This window comes from Xenopus tropicalis, chromosome 3 (genome assembly GCF_000004195.4).
Source record: "Xenopus tropicalis strain Nigerian chromosome 3, UCB_Xtro_10.0, whole genome shotgun sequence".
Classification (NCBI taxonomy): Eukaryota; Metazoa; Chordata; class Amphibia; order Anura; family Pipidae; genus Xenopus; species Xenopus tropicalis.
Window position 1 is genome coordinate 86,295,187 of NC_030679.2, and position 17,382 is coordinate 86,312,568.

The following is a 17,382-nucleotide window of genomic DNA, read 5'->3' on the forward strand; positions in this document are numbered from 1 at the left end:
GATCCATATCTCCTTTGCTTTAGGGTTCACATCCTCATAAATCATATATGGTTTATGAGGAGGCCCCATGCTTCCCAATGATACCAACAGGGACTTCCTATACCCACCAGTTAGGAGGGATAGTTTCTGGGGGACTGGGACATGAAACACCCCTCATGTTTGGTATCATTTTGATCACCCACATATGGGTTAAAACAATCCCCTACTTTCATAATAATATTGGGTACTGGCAAGTACCAATATTATATGACAAGAAACTGGCATGAGAAGTGCAGCTCTCTACAGGGGGGGTCATTTGACAAGTTCCTGGACACTCCCCCCTCATTCATACGGTAATGAGGGAGGGTCCCAGCAGGAGGATAAAAAGGGCACAGACCCAGGTACTAGCTAGCTCATATTTTGAGGTTCCAAGTTCTGTTGGATTGTGGGCTCAATTTTCCAAACTCTTACCTCAGGAGGACACAAAAGATAACTCGGTAACGTACTTAGGGTTTCTCTGTGTTTTTTATTCCCTTTTATTTTATTTACTGTTTTGTATGTATATGTCTCTTTTTGTAAAACCTTTTTTGCACTGTTTACCTTTGTAATATTAAATATAAAATGTAATAAGTTCTGTCCTTTGGCTCTACATAGATCCCCACGTACCTTGTATAAATGCTCGGGCCTAAATGTAGTAACTGCTTATTTGTATGTATATTGAGTAGAGGGCAAGTTCTGTGTAGATACTAATTAACTAGTGGGCTGCTAGCATGGGGGTGTGTTTGACTGTAATTTTAACCCTGTGGCTGCTAGTGTGCTGTTAAATTAGTGGAAACTAACCCTAACTGGAGTAAGAAAGTTTGTGTGGGATATATATGTGTATTAGGTTTCTATCGCCTGTTAATGATAGATGGTGGCAGAGAATAGTTATTTGGGACGGTGGTGTGTTTGGGGGTGCTTGATGTTAGTCTTACCTGTGTGAAAGGTGACTGAGTGTATCCCCTTGTTGCCCCGTCCCTGTGTCATACACGTCTGAGAGTGGCGTGTTCCTGACAGGCACCCAAGGAACCTTTTCATGTTTGTGTTGCACTCCAACTTATTTTACATTTGAGTGTACCTCACAGGTAAAAAAGGTTGGGGATCCCTACTCTAGAGGATGAATCAATTACCTTTTTTACTTGCGAGCTATGTTCAGAAGCAAATAAGTGTTGGAAAGCCACACAAACATGAAAAATTATTTGGAGATACCAAATCAGGATTGGGATTGGCTATTTGGTAGACCCATGTGGACTGCTAGTCTGCAGGAGACTCTGCTTGAATTAAAACACTGTATCTGTGCTTCCAAAACTTGCCTCCAAGTCAGAAAATAAAAAATGGGCACCTACTTTTAGGTCAATGGAAGCAACATCAAAGGGGGGTGGTAAGCAACATGTTGCTCATAAGCCATTGGTTGGAGATCACTGATCTAGAGAGTGGTAGAGAATTTCCCTCCACAAAATTGTTGTATTGTATCCATAATTTTTTATGGCCAATAACAATTTTTTTTTTTAAATTAAAGCATTTTTCTGCAGAAGAACACAGTGCACAGAACCTTTATTTTCTTTCTCTGTATTTTCTGTTCTTTTATAGGACAGTAGTTCAGTCTGAGGAAAAGATGGTCATAAGTGCTTCATGGGCCAAGGATGATGACATCACAAGGCTTTTAAAGTCTCTTCCCAACTGGCTAAACATGGCTCAGCCTAAACAGTTACGTCCTAAGAGAGAAGAGGAGGAAGATTTTGTACGGTATGTCAATGACTTCTGCATTACTGACAGTAGAATTTATAACTGACTGTTATATTAATACTGTTATACTGTCTGATGTGAATTAGTAACACTGCACATAAATATGTTGGTAGAGGGCTACTGTCTTGTTATAAAAATACATAAAACATTTTAAAGTATTCAGAGTTAACACTGCCAAAGAACATTAAATAATCTGGTAGAAAAAAAAAGTATAAGAAATTCTGAGAAATCTTGCTTCATGAAATTGTTTGTAACACATTCACAGCTATAACTGCTAATCATGGTGCTTCCACCAACTACTTTAAGGATACTGTCAAAAAATTGCATTTTTTTTTATTGTCACATTACATATTATTATTTATTGTTCCTAAGATATCAGTTGAGGGAAGGTTATTGGGATTTAAATAATTGAGTTTTAAAGGTACATACTACCATGTTTATTTCTCCTAGTGATAAAGCATAGGTTTTTATAAGGTTTTAACACTTTTTCCTATGGATGGAAAATGTAGCAATTGAGCAAGGTTTGTAGCTAAATTTATGATGGAGTTTTCATCCAGTCCAGTGTGTGTGTCTCTGAGTGTTTATATGTGTGTCTGTGTTTGGGCCGACAATGTATGTTTTGTTGGGGAACCGAACCATTGTTAAGACACAGTAAAATGCCCGTTCTACAACATCTATAGGAATATTCTTTCTTTTTACAAATAATACACTTTATGAAAACGCAGATCTCCTGAATTTGGTGCATAAATATTTAGAAGAGTAGACTATTATCACCATAATCCATTAAAGGGGTGGTTCACCTTTGTAATACAATTTATATGTCTTTTCCTTGCCAAAAGAAGCATTATATGCATTACCAAAAATTAAGAGTTTAGGAGATATTCACCTTGCTAACTAAAAGGGGCTTCCATCACAAGCAGTTTGGGCACAACCTGCTGCAATCGCTGAAGTGGTCCAATGATTTGGCACATACAGTATATGACAGAATAGGCATGGGGAAATGCAGCAGTCTGCGCCCAACCAACAAAAGTATGACGAAAGCCCCGCTAAGGTGGACTGAGAAATGGTGTTGGCGATCCACTTGCATTGCATAGTCTTTGGAAAGGTTATTGTGGTTCACTGGGAATTAGCAAGGTGAAAAGCTCCAAAATGCTTAATTTTTGGTAATGCATGTATATTGTAAAAATGCTTCTTTTGGCACAAGTAAGCCATATATAAATGTTATTACAAAGGTGAACCACCTCTTTAATTTGTCAAAATAATGATAATCTGCAGGACCTAAATAAAAAATAATTGTGATATTTGTCAGGGCCGTTGTAGTATGGTGTGAACTGAAGGCTCTCATTTCTTATTCCATAGGGAACGAAAGGTGCCGGCTATACCTGTATTACATTATGATATTTAAAATATTCCATGGGTATTTGAACACTTGCTTTTTCCAGAAATGAAACATGCATATTAAATAAATATGCATAGAAATGTCTGCTTCTAATATCTTCATGCTTCCAAATCCTCAACCAAATACTCAAGCAAAAACTTACTTATATATCCATGAAATTGAAATCGCCCAATGTCTTATTCTGTGACTTGATCTGTGGTATGTATCTGATCACTCGAAAACTTACTTAAGGATTTTATGCTCAGAGTTTAAAGACCTGAGATGCATGAGTCAACACCCATCGCCCTAGCTAGGTAAGCTGCCACGGTTTCAGCATAATAAGCACATTCAGCTCGGCAGGGCAGGGAAAGGAACACTGGCCAGATTTTCTTCGTTTAATTAGTTTTTAAAGCCCTTAGGACTGTTTGGCACTTCGTGTCCTTCAAGTCATATAAAGGTTACCTCTCATTTTCATTAACTAAACAGATATGCCAACCCTAGAAGAACATTTATTATTAGCAGGCCTGACTTTGATGTAAGAGAACAGAAGAGGAAGAGATGTAAGAAGCATAGCAAATGACCGTGCAGCTGAACTCTGCACAGGGACAGTAAGTTGGCATAGTGTGGAACACATTGTACAGTCAGTAAATGAAGGCAAGCTCATGTTTAGCATTATCAATATGGTATTTTATATGTGAAGCAAAAATAGATTACATTTGCATAAATTAATATATTGCCTACAACTGTAGAGTGTGAACAGGTGCTGGGTAAAGTTAAGTATTAGCTTACTGAAATCTGGCCCTTTGGGGATTCGAGTTTATAAATAAAGATAGGTGCTCTGTTCTGTTACTAATTCCTGGCATCGGATGAGAACACAGAATAGGGCTTAATTACTGTACAAAGTTAGAAAAGGCCGTTTCCAATAGCAACTAATCAGCAAATACTACTAGTTAGCAAAATAGAGCACTGAGCCTCATGCACTGGTGCAATTTTGCACCTATCTTAGTAAATCAACCCCTCTAGATTTCCAAACAGTTTAACTACCTCTATCAAGGATCTGTAGTCACATTAACAATATAAAGAGAACTTCAGCAGATACCCTACAATTATGGTCAGTGGGAAGTGATATGTGTAACAAATGGGGGAAATTATTATTTAATAACAAAGAAGAGTAGGTTTTTATGTGATACCTCTCACTTGACACTTCTTATTGACTATAATAGAGAGCAATGTGCTTGACCATCCCCATCATTTTTGGATGCAACATTTTACCAAAAAAAATCATAAGCTTTTGTGCTAAAAGCAACACGGTAGCTTTGTCCATAATTATGCTTTGCATCCACTAACATACATTTCTATACATCTAAAGTAATATGAATGGTATATTTCTGACTCAGTTTTCCCTTTAGTTTTTTCTAGCTTTTGTTGGGAGCACCCAGCTGTGAGTTAACAGGCAGTTTTATCATCCTTGCGTGCCTGTAAAGTTGCAATCTGTTACACTCAGTTTTACAATGCAGACATTTTTATGTGTTTTCCAACAATTATCATCTTTCTCTCCTAGAGTAACTGATCCAGTAAGAATGGATGAGTATACAAGGCAGAGAACATATTGGTTCTTCTAGCAGTAATACCAAAGCGACAAAAAAAAAGTCTGGTTACGTTATTTCAAAGTCTACCCTTTACATTAAATGAGGTTGCTGATCACCCAAACCTAATTAACTGAATTGTTTTTTTTCTTTCAATTGTTTGTATTCTTTGGTTTCATTTTACATGGTCTTGAAATATGCTGATTTTAAAAACATAGGTGCACAAGGCAATTACTTAGGCCTACTATGCTTTCATTTTCAGACTTGTAGTAGATTACTGGTTGCTCTAGCAACTATTGGGGTAATGTTAATAAGAGTACCATGAAGTATAATAAAGGATTTTAGTACAGGTATTAGACCCCTTATCTGGAAACCCATTATCCAGAAAGCTCCGAATTACGGAAAGCCCGTCTCCCATAGATTCAATTTTAATCAAATAATTCACATTTTTAAAGTGATTTCCTTTTTCTCTGTAGTAATAAAACAGTACCTTGTACTTGATCCCAACTAAGATATAATTAATCCTTATTGGAGCCAAAACAATCCTATTGGGTTTAATTACTGTTTAAATTTTTTTTTTTTTTTTAGCAGACTCTAGGTAGGAGATCAGAATTAGAGAAAGACCCCTTATCTGGAAAACCCCAGGTCCCGAGCATTCTGGATAATGGGTCCCATACCTGTATTATGTGCTAGGTAACACTTCTAAAATGTTACATTAATTTTGAAAAGGTGATAACTTTATTGGCTAGCTCATAGCAGAGATCAGCTGAGATCATAGCAAGGTTTAATTTTCAATTTTTCAAGCTTGTTTTGATATCATTTAGTGTACTAGCTGCTAGTAGCATGCACTTCTAATGTCTAATACCATTACAAATCTTGAGTATACTGACTTTCTACTAAAGGTGGCCATACACTGGAAGATTTCAGCTGCCGATTCAGGTACTCAAGACAAACTCAACTGCTTATCTGCCTGTGTATGGGGCCCTCCGAAGGGCTTCCCCTAACGATATCTGGCCGCTAATTGACCAGATGTCTATTGGACAGGATTTTTCGTTGGATCGAGGACCATGTCTGCTTGTTGATGTGGTCCTCACTTTCAGTTTTCTAATCCCCTTCATTGTAATGTGATCATTTGGCCATGCTAAACATGTTGGAATGACTACTAAATGTGATATTTATATTTCACTGCAGAGCTGCTTTTGCCAAAGAATCTGAAGTTTTGATTGGGAACCTTGGTGATAAACTCATCCCACAGGCGGAGATCATGGGGGATGTCAGTGACCTGAAAGCATTGGCAAATTTACATGAGAGCCTGGAGTGGTTGGCTGGAAGGCTAAAAGCAGCTATTGCCAGTTTTCCAAGTTCACAGAGTAAGTATTGTGTTTTCCCATTAGAAGAATGTAGTTGAAGCATCATTTAGAACATTATATTTAAAAATGCAAAGAAGTTTTTTATAATATAAATCTAATTAGTATATAACTTATGCATGATAGTCATAAACCCCCTACTAGAATCTGCTACACTCATCCTTGCTAATTCATTTTTACAACACTCGATTGGGACAAGTAACAACATGAGCTTTACTGTCAGATAAGTAGATTGCTATACACCTATGATAATTAATAATCAGCTCAATAATAGACCAACCTAATTTTCTGCTTGATAATTTGCAACAATCCTCAAGCTTAGATTCTCAATAGCTGCTCAGAGCACACTGAGCTGAGTGTCGCTGACTCTTTTAACAGATTCAAGTATGGTGACCCCATGTGACAAATTTGAAGTACTGAATCATTACTACTATAGAGGTGGTGAGCCTTTAGGCTGCTTCAATAAGTTCAGTATATACTAGCCATATTCATTTTTATGGTTTAGTTCTCCTTTAAGATTGATTGTAGGGGAGAAAGGCCCAGGCAATGTGCTAAATCTACAGGGTTAATGGTGATGCCTCAGGCCTAGATTGGCAATATGCAGATTCTAGCAAATGCCTAAAGGGCTGTTTGGGCCTGTGTGTTTGAAATGCCAGGTCTTATTTTAAATCCCAATCCGAACCTGGCCAGGTTTGGATGAAAATACAATGAGCATTGTTTTAGCTGGATTCAGTTTGAGAGGGGTATGGAGTCATCCAATGGCGAAGCCAAACCTAAAACTTGATGAGATTACACATGTTTGTGTTGCTCCCTAAATATTCTTACAGTTAAATGTGGCTCACAGGTAAAAAAGTATTGGGAACCCTACTTTAGAGGGTGAATTGCAAAGGCACTTTTGGGTAAGTGCAGACTTTAATTTTTAATAAAATTAACTTTGCTTACTAAAACAACATGGGAATAAATCTAGGAGCACTGATAATGAGTGAAAATATAACTCCTCTTTATGCTCAATAGCATTTCACCAAATTATGTTGATGCCCCCCTTGCCCTGATCCAACTGGTTATCTACCACCAAACTGATTGGATTGCTAGAAGTTAGAATGAGATTTCTAGCAATTGGCTCGTTCTATAATTTTAACAATAAAAAAGAACATGTCAATTCCTACTAATCTAGAAATACAAATATTCAGAGACATAATGTTCTGCATGCATCACAAAAATGACCAATATATCTTAATTTTATAAGATTATGTGACATCCCTCAGGAGACATAAGGTTGTGCAAGAAAAGGGGGACTTTTATATAATTGGCAGTTGTGTGGGTAGGTAATTTAGGATCCATACCTGCAGGTATAGTTTAACAGTTTACATTCCCAGAAAGTGCTCTTTGTAGAGCAATTTGCTATGCTTGGTATTGCTTACATTCAGGGAATTATAATGTTTATATTGAGGACAGAGCCTTTACAAAAAGATAATTAACCTATTTGCAGAAAACACATTGTTCATTTCAGTAACTGCAAAGCAGTAAGCTTGGTGCCTCTGTGGAACTATCAGAATTACGCAGAGGACACACACTGTGTATAATGCAGAGAGCTGGGGACATCTCTGACTCTTGGTCAGCTTGCAAAGACGCTAAGCAAGAGATAAAAATTCAATCACCTTCTGCTGCTGAGGTGCCACAATTATCACTCATTTAAAAGCAGCGAGGCTAATGGAGTGTTTTATCATGGCAGACAGTGGCAGTGCTGTTCATTACTTAGTGTTTGCTGATTTGATGGCCCTTCCACTTCTCTCCTCTTATCTCCCCTCACTCACAATTGGATTTTGTATTACCGGAGCAGTCAGGTGTGACAAGTCATTTTCTTCTACTCTTGTGTTTTAAAGGAATACAAACTCTCTGTTCCTTTTTTCACGCTTACATTTAGTGATTAAAAATGCCATAATTCTCTTATGAATGTTTCAGCGATGCTTTGTAAAGCTCTGTAAATTACTGATGCCCAGTTTTACAAAGTCCATTCTGATCCAGATGTTTATCATTTAAAAGTAACTAATTGTTTCCAAACCCACAGATCACTAATGTGAATGTTTTTTGTATCTTGCATTGACTGATGGGGACTTTTTTTATTTACTAGGTAAATGTATCAGTAAATACAAATAATGGGCAATAACTTTGTAGGTGTTAGCACCTATAATGACCAGAGTAGGTATGGGGCTTATGTATAAATAAATGCATTATTCATCACATCGGCCTTTGGCATTTTGGTCTGGAAATGTGAGAAAACAGGTAGGGGGTGCTAAGGAGGAGAAGGTGAGTCATATTATTATCAGAATAACAAAATATTTATTTTTTTACCTGAAAACAGAATATATGGTTTAATGAAAGAATGTGCAGGGGGAAACTGTATCAGTTATTTAATCTTGAAATATAGCTGGAACTTTTGCCTGTATATGTCCTGGTACACAAGGCTCTCAACTATTTTCAGTGAAGTCATTCTGAGTCTATCCTAAAGTGTGTTTAAAATTTGTTATATACAGATACATCCGCTTTTTTGTCAAAGCAGATCTTTGCCTAATTTGATTGTCCGACAGTAGGATCACAACAGACAACAATGAGCTAATGCAGTCCTCTCATTACAGCAGTGATCCCCAACCAGTGGTTCGTGAGCAACATGTTGCTCCCCAACCCCTTGGATGTTGCTCCCTGTGGCCTCAAAGCAGGTGCTTATTTTTGAATTCCTGGATTGGAGGCAAGTTTTGGTTGCATAAAACCCAGTTGTACTTCCAAAAAGAGGCTTATTTAGGATGTCAGTCCACATAGGAGCTACTAAATATCCAATCACAGGCCTTATTTGGTACCCTTGTGAACATTTTTCATGCTTGTGTTGCTCCCCAACTCTTTTTACATTTGAATGTGGCTCGCGGGTAAAAAAGGTTGGGGATCCCTGCATTACAGGATCCAAACAAGACAGGCAGGCAATAGTTTTGGCCCTATACACAGGCTACAAACCTGCTTACCCATTCTGGAGTGCCTGAGTTAGAAGCCACTTTCGTCCATTGCATAGCCAGCTCTAAATTGGCCATACAAGGACTGAGAAAAGCTGGTGACTTGGCCTGTGTATGGGGCCTTCAGGACTGCCTGCCCAACTGATACCTGGCTAAATATGGATTAGATATCTGTCATGCAGATTTAATAATCCCATCAGGTAAAAACTTGTACTCTGAACCTAAAGTACTCCCAGGCCATTGGTCAGATATGCCCAATTTGGACCAGCATGCAGGTGGCCAAACCAGAAGAGATTTGCTTGCTTGGCCACTTAAGACTCAGTAATCCTTTATTCCCGGAGAGGGGCTACTTTGCCTTTAGCAGGTGGTATTCTTATCTAATAACACATATTCTTACATATATTACGAACTTGGTGCACAAGTAAAAAGAAATTGTAGTCTGCATGTTACTAAGTCTCTTATCGTCCATATCCCAACTTTAAGTGCATGCACATTCTCTACGCTAAAGTTGCAGCCCACTTCAATGCACTCCGAGTGACTCAGGTTAGCACAGGATTAGTCATTGTGCAACCAGACAAAAAAACGTGATTGCCCAAAGGGCACTCATTTCTACTAGTACACATTATTAAACTGATCGAGAGACAAAAAGTCAAAAACCACAGCACATTTGCAACATGTACATTTACTTTGCTAATAGACACAAATTCTCCTTTGGCATAGAATTTTGTTTGTTAAATCTCTTAGAGGGTGCCTTATTCTTAAAAGTGCAAATGTCACACTACAGTTATGACAATGAAGCCAAAATTTATACTTCTATGGTGTTAAAATACTTGTATGGAGACACAACTCTCCACACCAGTTTCTATGCAATTTACTGCAATTTGCTTAGACTTGGACAGATTTTTACACAGATTTTACTTGCAACTTCACAGCTGCTTTTCAGATTTATAGCTTTATGGCTTTAACGTAGCAATCTGCTGTGTAAAAGGCAGCACAAATTGTATTCTGTGTTGCATTTTCACACATATAAAGTGTGTTTACTGCAGAGGCTAAAATGTCAGCCATAGAAATTCAGATCTACTTTTCATATTTTGGGGACTCTACATGCCACATGTTGGGTGATCATATGCATATGTGTTATGAAAGTATTCAAAAGACCCCTGGCATTCATTTTTAGAATTTTTTTTTTATGTTGTTACCTAATAGCACTTGGTAGAAAAGATGCTGCAAATTGCATTTTTTTCCATTTCAGGAGTGTACAGGTATAGGACCCATTATCCAGAATGCTTGGGACCAAGGGTATTCTGGATAAGGGGTCTTTCCGTAATTTGGATCTCTATACCTTGTCTACTAAAAAATCAATAAAACGTTAATTAAACCTAACAGGATTGTTTTGTATCCAATAATGATTATTTATATCTTAGTTGGGATTAGTTACAAGGTACTGTTTTATTACTACAGATGAAAAGGAAATCAGTTTTAAAATTTGAAATTATTTGATTAAAATAGAGGAGCCGGGCTTTCCATAATTCAGAGCTTTCCGTATAACGGGTTTCCGGATAAGGGATCCCATACCTGTATTAAATATTATTTTGTTCGTTATTTTTTAATGATTTATAATTAGTGACTTCTGAAAATGTATGTATTTGTGGGGTGGGGGGGTTACTTACTACTACCTTTTTTTTTTTTTTTTTTTACTGAAATCCCAGGCAATGTGTTATGCCTGTCTATGGTCCTTTGCTTTTTAACTTGTTTATTAATGACCTTGAGGTGGGCACAGTACTGTTTCTATTATTGCTGATGACACTAAATTGTGCAAAACTATAAGTTCCATGCAGGATGCTGCCGCTTTGCAGAGCGATTTGACAAAATTGGAAAACTGGGCAGCAAACTGGAAAATTAGGTTCAATGTTGACAAGTGCAAAGTTATGCACTTTGGTAGAAATAATATAAACATGAATTATACACTAAATGGTAGTGTGTTGAAGGTAACCTTTAACTGAGAAGGATCTGGGGATTTTTATAGATAACAAATTGTCTAATTCAGAAAAATAATTTTGCCTCTTTATAGGTCCCTGGTAAGGCCTCACCTTGAGTATGTGGTGCAGTTTTGGGCTCCAGTCCTTAAGAAGGATATTAATGAGCTGGAGAGAGTGCAGAGACGTGCAACTAAACTGGTTAAGGGGATGGAAGATTTAAGCTATGAGGTTAGACTGTCAAGGTTGGGGTTGTTTTCTCTGGAAAAGAGGCGCTTGCGAGGGGACATGATTACTCTTTACAAGTACATTAGAGGGGATTATAGGCAGATAGGGGGTGTTTATTTTTTCCAAAAAAAAGTATCAGCATGCTAGAGGTCACCACTTTAGATTAGAAGAATGGAACTTTCATTTGAAGCAGCGTAAGTGGTTTTTCACGGTGAAGGCAGTGAGGTTGGGGAATGCCCTTCCCGGTGATGTTGTGATGGCAGATTTTTGTAAAACCACTCATTTTGGCAAAGATTTGTGGTTAGGTGTTTTTATCTAAATAAAGATTTACCTATTTTGAATTTTTGCACTTTATAGAAATAAGTATTTTTGGTGGCATGCTTGCTGTTTTTTGCCCAGTGAGTTTGTGGGGCTGGAATATCACCAATTACAATTAGCTTTACATTTTGGTGTCTCCAGAAGTTAAACATTTTTTGGGACTGTAGGTACTGTTTGAATAAATGGTATCAGTTTACCCAGAAGTTTACTGGAATAATATAAGGATTTTTTTCTGTAAAATAAAATTGCTATATTTGCTTGTAAAAGTTTATTTTTAGTATGTTTTAAACTCAGCAGAATTTACCATGTGCATTTTCTTTGTAAAATATAGGTTTTTATTGTGTGGTAAAAATCCTTTTACGGGATTTTTATCTCTAAAAAAATAAATAAATGTATTAATATATGTATGTATTTATAGTTACGTACTATTCAAACATTTAAATATGTAATATTTTTATATATGTTAATATATAAATAATATAATATATGGTGAACATGTGTTTGGCAACCAGTGTGTCCCTGTAATCAAAACTGACTGGCAGAAAAAGTGTTAAAATGCATTTTGCACTGCCATTACAGAACATGTAATTTTTAAGAAAGTACAGGTATGGAATTTATTATCTAGAAATACATTATCCAAAAAATGCTCTGAAATATGGGAATGCCATTTTCTATTTCTTTTAAACTATTTTATTTTTTTATTGATTTCCTTTTTCTCTGTAATAATAAAACAGTTCCCTATTGTTGATGGTTTTTATTGAGTTAAAGGAACAGTAACACTAAAAAATAAAAATGTTTTAAAATAATTAAAATATAATGTACTGTTGCCCTGCACTGTTAAAAGTTGTGTGTTTGCTTCATAAAGACTACTGTAGTAAATAGAAATAGCTGTTGTGTAGCCATGGGGGCAGCCATTTAAATTGAAAAAGGAGAAAAGGCACAGGTTACATAAGAAGATAACAGATAACTGTGTAGAATACAATGGGAATCTAGGCTACTTATCTGTTATCTGCTTAGTAACCTGTGCCTTTTCTCCTTTTTTCAATTTAAATGGCTGCCCCCATGGCTACACAGCAGGGTATTTATATAAACTGTAGTAGTGTTTATGAAGCAAACACACAACTTTTACCAGTGCAGGGCAATAGTACATAATATATTAATTATTTTTATACACTTTCATTTTTTGGTGTTACTGTTCCTTTAATCTTTTTAGTGATCCATACCAAAGGCAATCAGGGAAATCCCAAATGACAAGGATTATACATAATAGATGCCATACCTGTATAATAAACAGCCCTAAACTGATTTCTCTCTTCATAAAGATGTATTATTCCTGTTTTTATGGTAAGCAGCCTCCCTGCCCTGTGTGTTCCCTTCCCATCAACCCCCTGAACAGATATTAGGCAGATTTAAAATCCTGTCAGGCATAGATCACTTCTGCATGTTGGTGTGGTCCGATCAATGGATTGGGTCAGCCCGGTTTGGCCCTGCACATAAGTGCCTTCCAATTTGGTGACCTCATCAAACAAGCAAATTTTAAAGTGCATGGGCAGATTAACCCTAAAAATTGTTACCTTAAACTTTAGAATTCAAACAAATTTAGAATTCGAATACAGTCTGCATACATAACATAAAGAATGGCACAAGACAGTGCCCCTTGTCACCCCTCCTCTTTGCCTCTTTGGTTACAAAAGTAACAATTCAAAATCTGAAGCCCTTCCCATCAAATAAAATTACTACAATTAAACTTTCAGTATCAATGGAAGACTGAAACTATCAAGTATTTAGGGGTCAATATACCTAAAAAACTATAACTCTATATACCAGTTTAATTATAGCAAGCTATTTGAAGTCCTGGCAGAGGACAGAAAAGGCATAGAGTGGCATTCAGAATATTAACAGCTACCAAGGAACAGGGAGGCTTGGCAGTCCCAGACATATATTACTTTTATCTAGCGGCCCAGGTGAAATGTGTGCCGGGGTGGTTTTCCCCGACACCACTGACAAAGTGGGTTGAAATAGAAAGAAACTATACACACACACCATCGCCAGCCTACTGGCTGCAGGTTTTGAGAAAGTGGCATGACGCCACGAAACACATCAAATGTATGGTCCTAATGTTTGTATATGCATACTGATTTTTTTAAGATACAGCAGTGTTTTGGTTGCTCTGCTTAAAGACTTTCTTACTCCAAAAGGCTGAAAGAGCCAGGTGATGGTTTTCATGCTAGGTAGATCCGGCACTTTCCATTTCTATGAATAGGAAACTGTTAGGGGATGTTCCCAGACTTGTGTGCAGTTGCCTTTAGCATCCAATTAGGCATCACTTTTGTGATTCTAGCTTTAGCAGACTGATACCAGCTAGATATGGTTCGGTTCCTGGGTTTCTTTTTTGCTGGAAGATTTGCACTTTTGTTACTAAGGCCTAGTAGTGTTTTGGGTATTGGCACATCATTCATTCACTTTCACCAAGTTGAGAACGTTCCTCTGAAACCACATTGTTCTTTCATATATTCCTGATAATCTTTTTCTTTCATAAGTACCACAATCATGGGAGAACAAAAAGCACTTCCAGAGAAGTTTATGTCCTCTCCAGGATGGCTCATTTCTTGTCTTAATTTATGCCTGCAAGCACAGACAGCCCAACAGCACCGCAGGCAGTTTTAACAAGACAATTCATTAAGCAGCCGGCACACACAGCCCATAAAGAACATTAATTCGGTAAATGAAAAACTAATAGAGTGTTTAGCCAGCTCTTTATCACGCATGACAGTCTGAACTCTCTCCATCATCACTGTTTACTGAGCTGATGGTAGATGCTGCTTTTCACTGATCTTATCTAATAGAATCCGTAATACACCTCTCCCTGCTGCTTGTCTGATTACATTTTAGGCAGATGGTAGTAGTGTGTGCCCACTTCAATTAGTTGAACTTTACTAAAAGAAGGGTGCTCGGTACAAGGTTTAAACAAGGTCACAACAACAGTCAGTCAAGGTTTAGTAGATGTATCCTCCTGCCATGCCTCTACTAAACCCCACCAAGCAATCAAACAATCCATTCCACTTAAAGGTAGCCTTAACCAGCTCCAGAGAAGGTAATAAAGAACAAATGTAGTTTTATATGTTTAAATATACACAACACTGTGTGACATGCCTTATAATACAAATCTAAAAAAACTATTAAGGGTTAAAGATCACACTTTCTTGAATATCCATTAAAACCAAAGAGATCAAATCCAGTACAGACCATAAAAACCTTAGAAGCAAAATTATAGTTCTGGTAATCGCAAACCAAATGTAAAATAAGCCTCTATATAACATTGGTATGGTTAAAGATATCTGAGCTAAATAAATTAACAAATTGCCCAAATAATGAATTAAAGCATGTGTTGCACTTACATTTCCATGTGTGATAATAGTGTTCTGCAATAGATTCTGTCTTATCTGTGCTGGGCAGGCAGGCCATTTAGGGGGTGTGTTCTTTGACATTCTCCGCACTCTCCAAACTTATAAAGTTCAAAAAATATGGTGCACATCACACTGTGTCCAACTGGATCCGTAAATAGAAATGCAGGGTACAGCACCAGTAGAAGAATATATTTAAAACGCTGAAGATTTTCATTGAATATCATATGGCTTAGATCTATGACAATCCGGCAATACCACTTTGCTGGCCTCCTACTGCAGCATTTTTCCCAGTCCTGTAAAATGACATCACATATATGATTGGTTCACTTGGTGGTAGTGTGAGCCAGTGCATTTTTAGGCTTGCCAGTTCCCTGCACTGATCTAGAGCAATGTCATCAAAAGCATATGGTCCAGTTCTAATATAATAAAGTAGCATCGGTTTATCATACTGGCTCTGGTTTAGTCTCTCAAACAGTCCAATCCTATTAGCAATCTTAGGTCACATCATTAAAAAACCCTTGATTAGAAACAGCATTAAAATATTTGTCTGAGAATAAAATAAAAAAAAAAGACACATTTTACAGCTATATCAGCTAAAATATCTAGGATTACTATACAATTATACTCTCAGAATTTTGCTTATTAGAGGCAAATACCTGCAGTCGCATTGTTTCGTATTATCTACCAGTCTAACCTACAAGCAAACTTCGGGATATTCTTGCTAATGCTACATCTGAATAATTTTGATATTTAATAAAATTATAATATTAGTACTACAACTGAAATCAGAGCCCAGGACAACGGTACTACGCTGGAAAACACTTGGCAAAAATAAGGAGCCAATTTATAAATTGGTGCAAAACAACAAAGAAAAAGAGTGAAGATGAATTCAATATTTGTACTTATTTGTTAATGTATAGTTATATATTGTGCAAGTAAATATGAACTCGTAAATGATGTCTGCATTTAATCCTCTGCATGTGCCAACTTTGTCTCCTGGTAACTTTGCCTAGAATACAGATATTCATGGCTCGTTGGTAATTTTTTAAAACCATTTCATAATTTCCTTTAGACAATACAAAGTGGAACGAAACATTCTTTAAGTGACTAAACATTTTTTAAGCAACCATAAGTAGTAGAATCTTTTAACAAACAGATAACACAATAAGCTTGGCCCTGCTCTATTTACAAATTTACAGGATGCAGATCTGGTGAACTGGACTATGTTTAAGCATATGGTGGAAGCAGTTCAGACAAAGGCCTGGTAAAACAGGATGGATCAAAAAGTTTAAATAAAAATGAATGTAGATCTTTGGTGTTAGATATCAAATTGCTTGTTGATAAGGATATGAGAAGATATACTTATCCTGGGACTTTTGTATCCTTACTAAAGAGGCTTCAAATCTTACAGATGATAATTTGCAATGAATCCTAAACCCATGTTAACTTTTTTTTTACCACCTTTATAAACCTAACCCAAACTAGAATAATGAAGCACACTTTGCTGTGGCTTTAACAGTCACCTAGTATTAATAACCTGGTGTTGCAGCTTTATCGTAAGATCATTATTTTATTTTCTCTGAAGATTATTTATAAGAATGTGACAAGTGTACCTGTATCTCATCGAAATGATTTGAAGATTTAAATTTCTTAGGGCAATGTCAAACGTAGCGTTTACTGACCACTGGAAATCGCATCTCTGAAAATATCTTTTAATAAAGAAGAATGGAAGTCGCCACACTTTATATACAGCTATATCAGGCTTAATTATGAAATCATTCTGCCACATTTTTTCTGCGATTATGCCACATATAAAGCACATACTGTGTTGCTTGTGGGAGAGATGATCTCCCATGAGCAAAAAAGCATTATGTTGGACATTGCTCTTAACTGTTATGGCTTTAGATAGTAATAAAAATGATTTATATGATAAAAAGAATTTGAGTTTTATTGGTGGCACATTCTTTTTCTCTGTGTTTCTTGGGCCTGAATACTACTCTTCCTAATTTATTTTATTGAAAAAATATTACCTAATAACAAATTCCAGATATTTTGAATGCTGTATATATATATATATATATATATATATATATATATATATATATATATATATATATATATATATATATATATATATATATATATATATATACTGTGTGCCTGTAGGTTCTTATTTTACTTGAATGTATTATTTTCTAACAAACCTAATTATTATTTAAATACAATGAATTGTGAATCACAGTATAGTAGAACTCTGAAATCATTCTGGGTAAAGTTTGCCTCAAATACATCTCTAATTAAAAACAAACATTTGCTCCCTATCCTACTCCGACAGTAGTTTACATACTGTAATAAA

At 36.4% G+C, this 17,382-nt stretch overlaps 1 protein-coding gene across 1 annotated transcript in view; it reads left to right on the plus strand.

Annotated features, from left to right (window-relative positions):
• The window catches only part of exoc4 (exocyst complex component 4), a 238,876-nt gene that overhangs the window by 195,195 nt on the left and 26,299 nt on the right, over window positions 1-17,382 (plus strand). Inside the window, exons 14-15 of the mRNA XM_004913052.4 lie at window positions 1,609-1,764; window positions 5,920-6,098. Of these exons, the coding sequence (XP_004913109.2) occupies window positions 1,609-1,764; window positions 5,920-6,098 (335 nt within the window). The remainder of the gene's footprint in view (window positions 1-1,608; window positions 1,765-5,919; window positions 6,099-17,382) is intronic.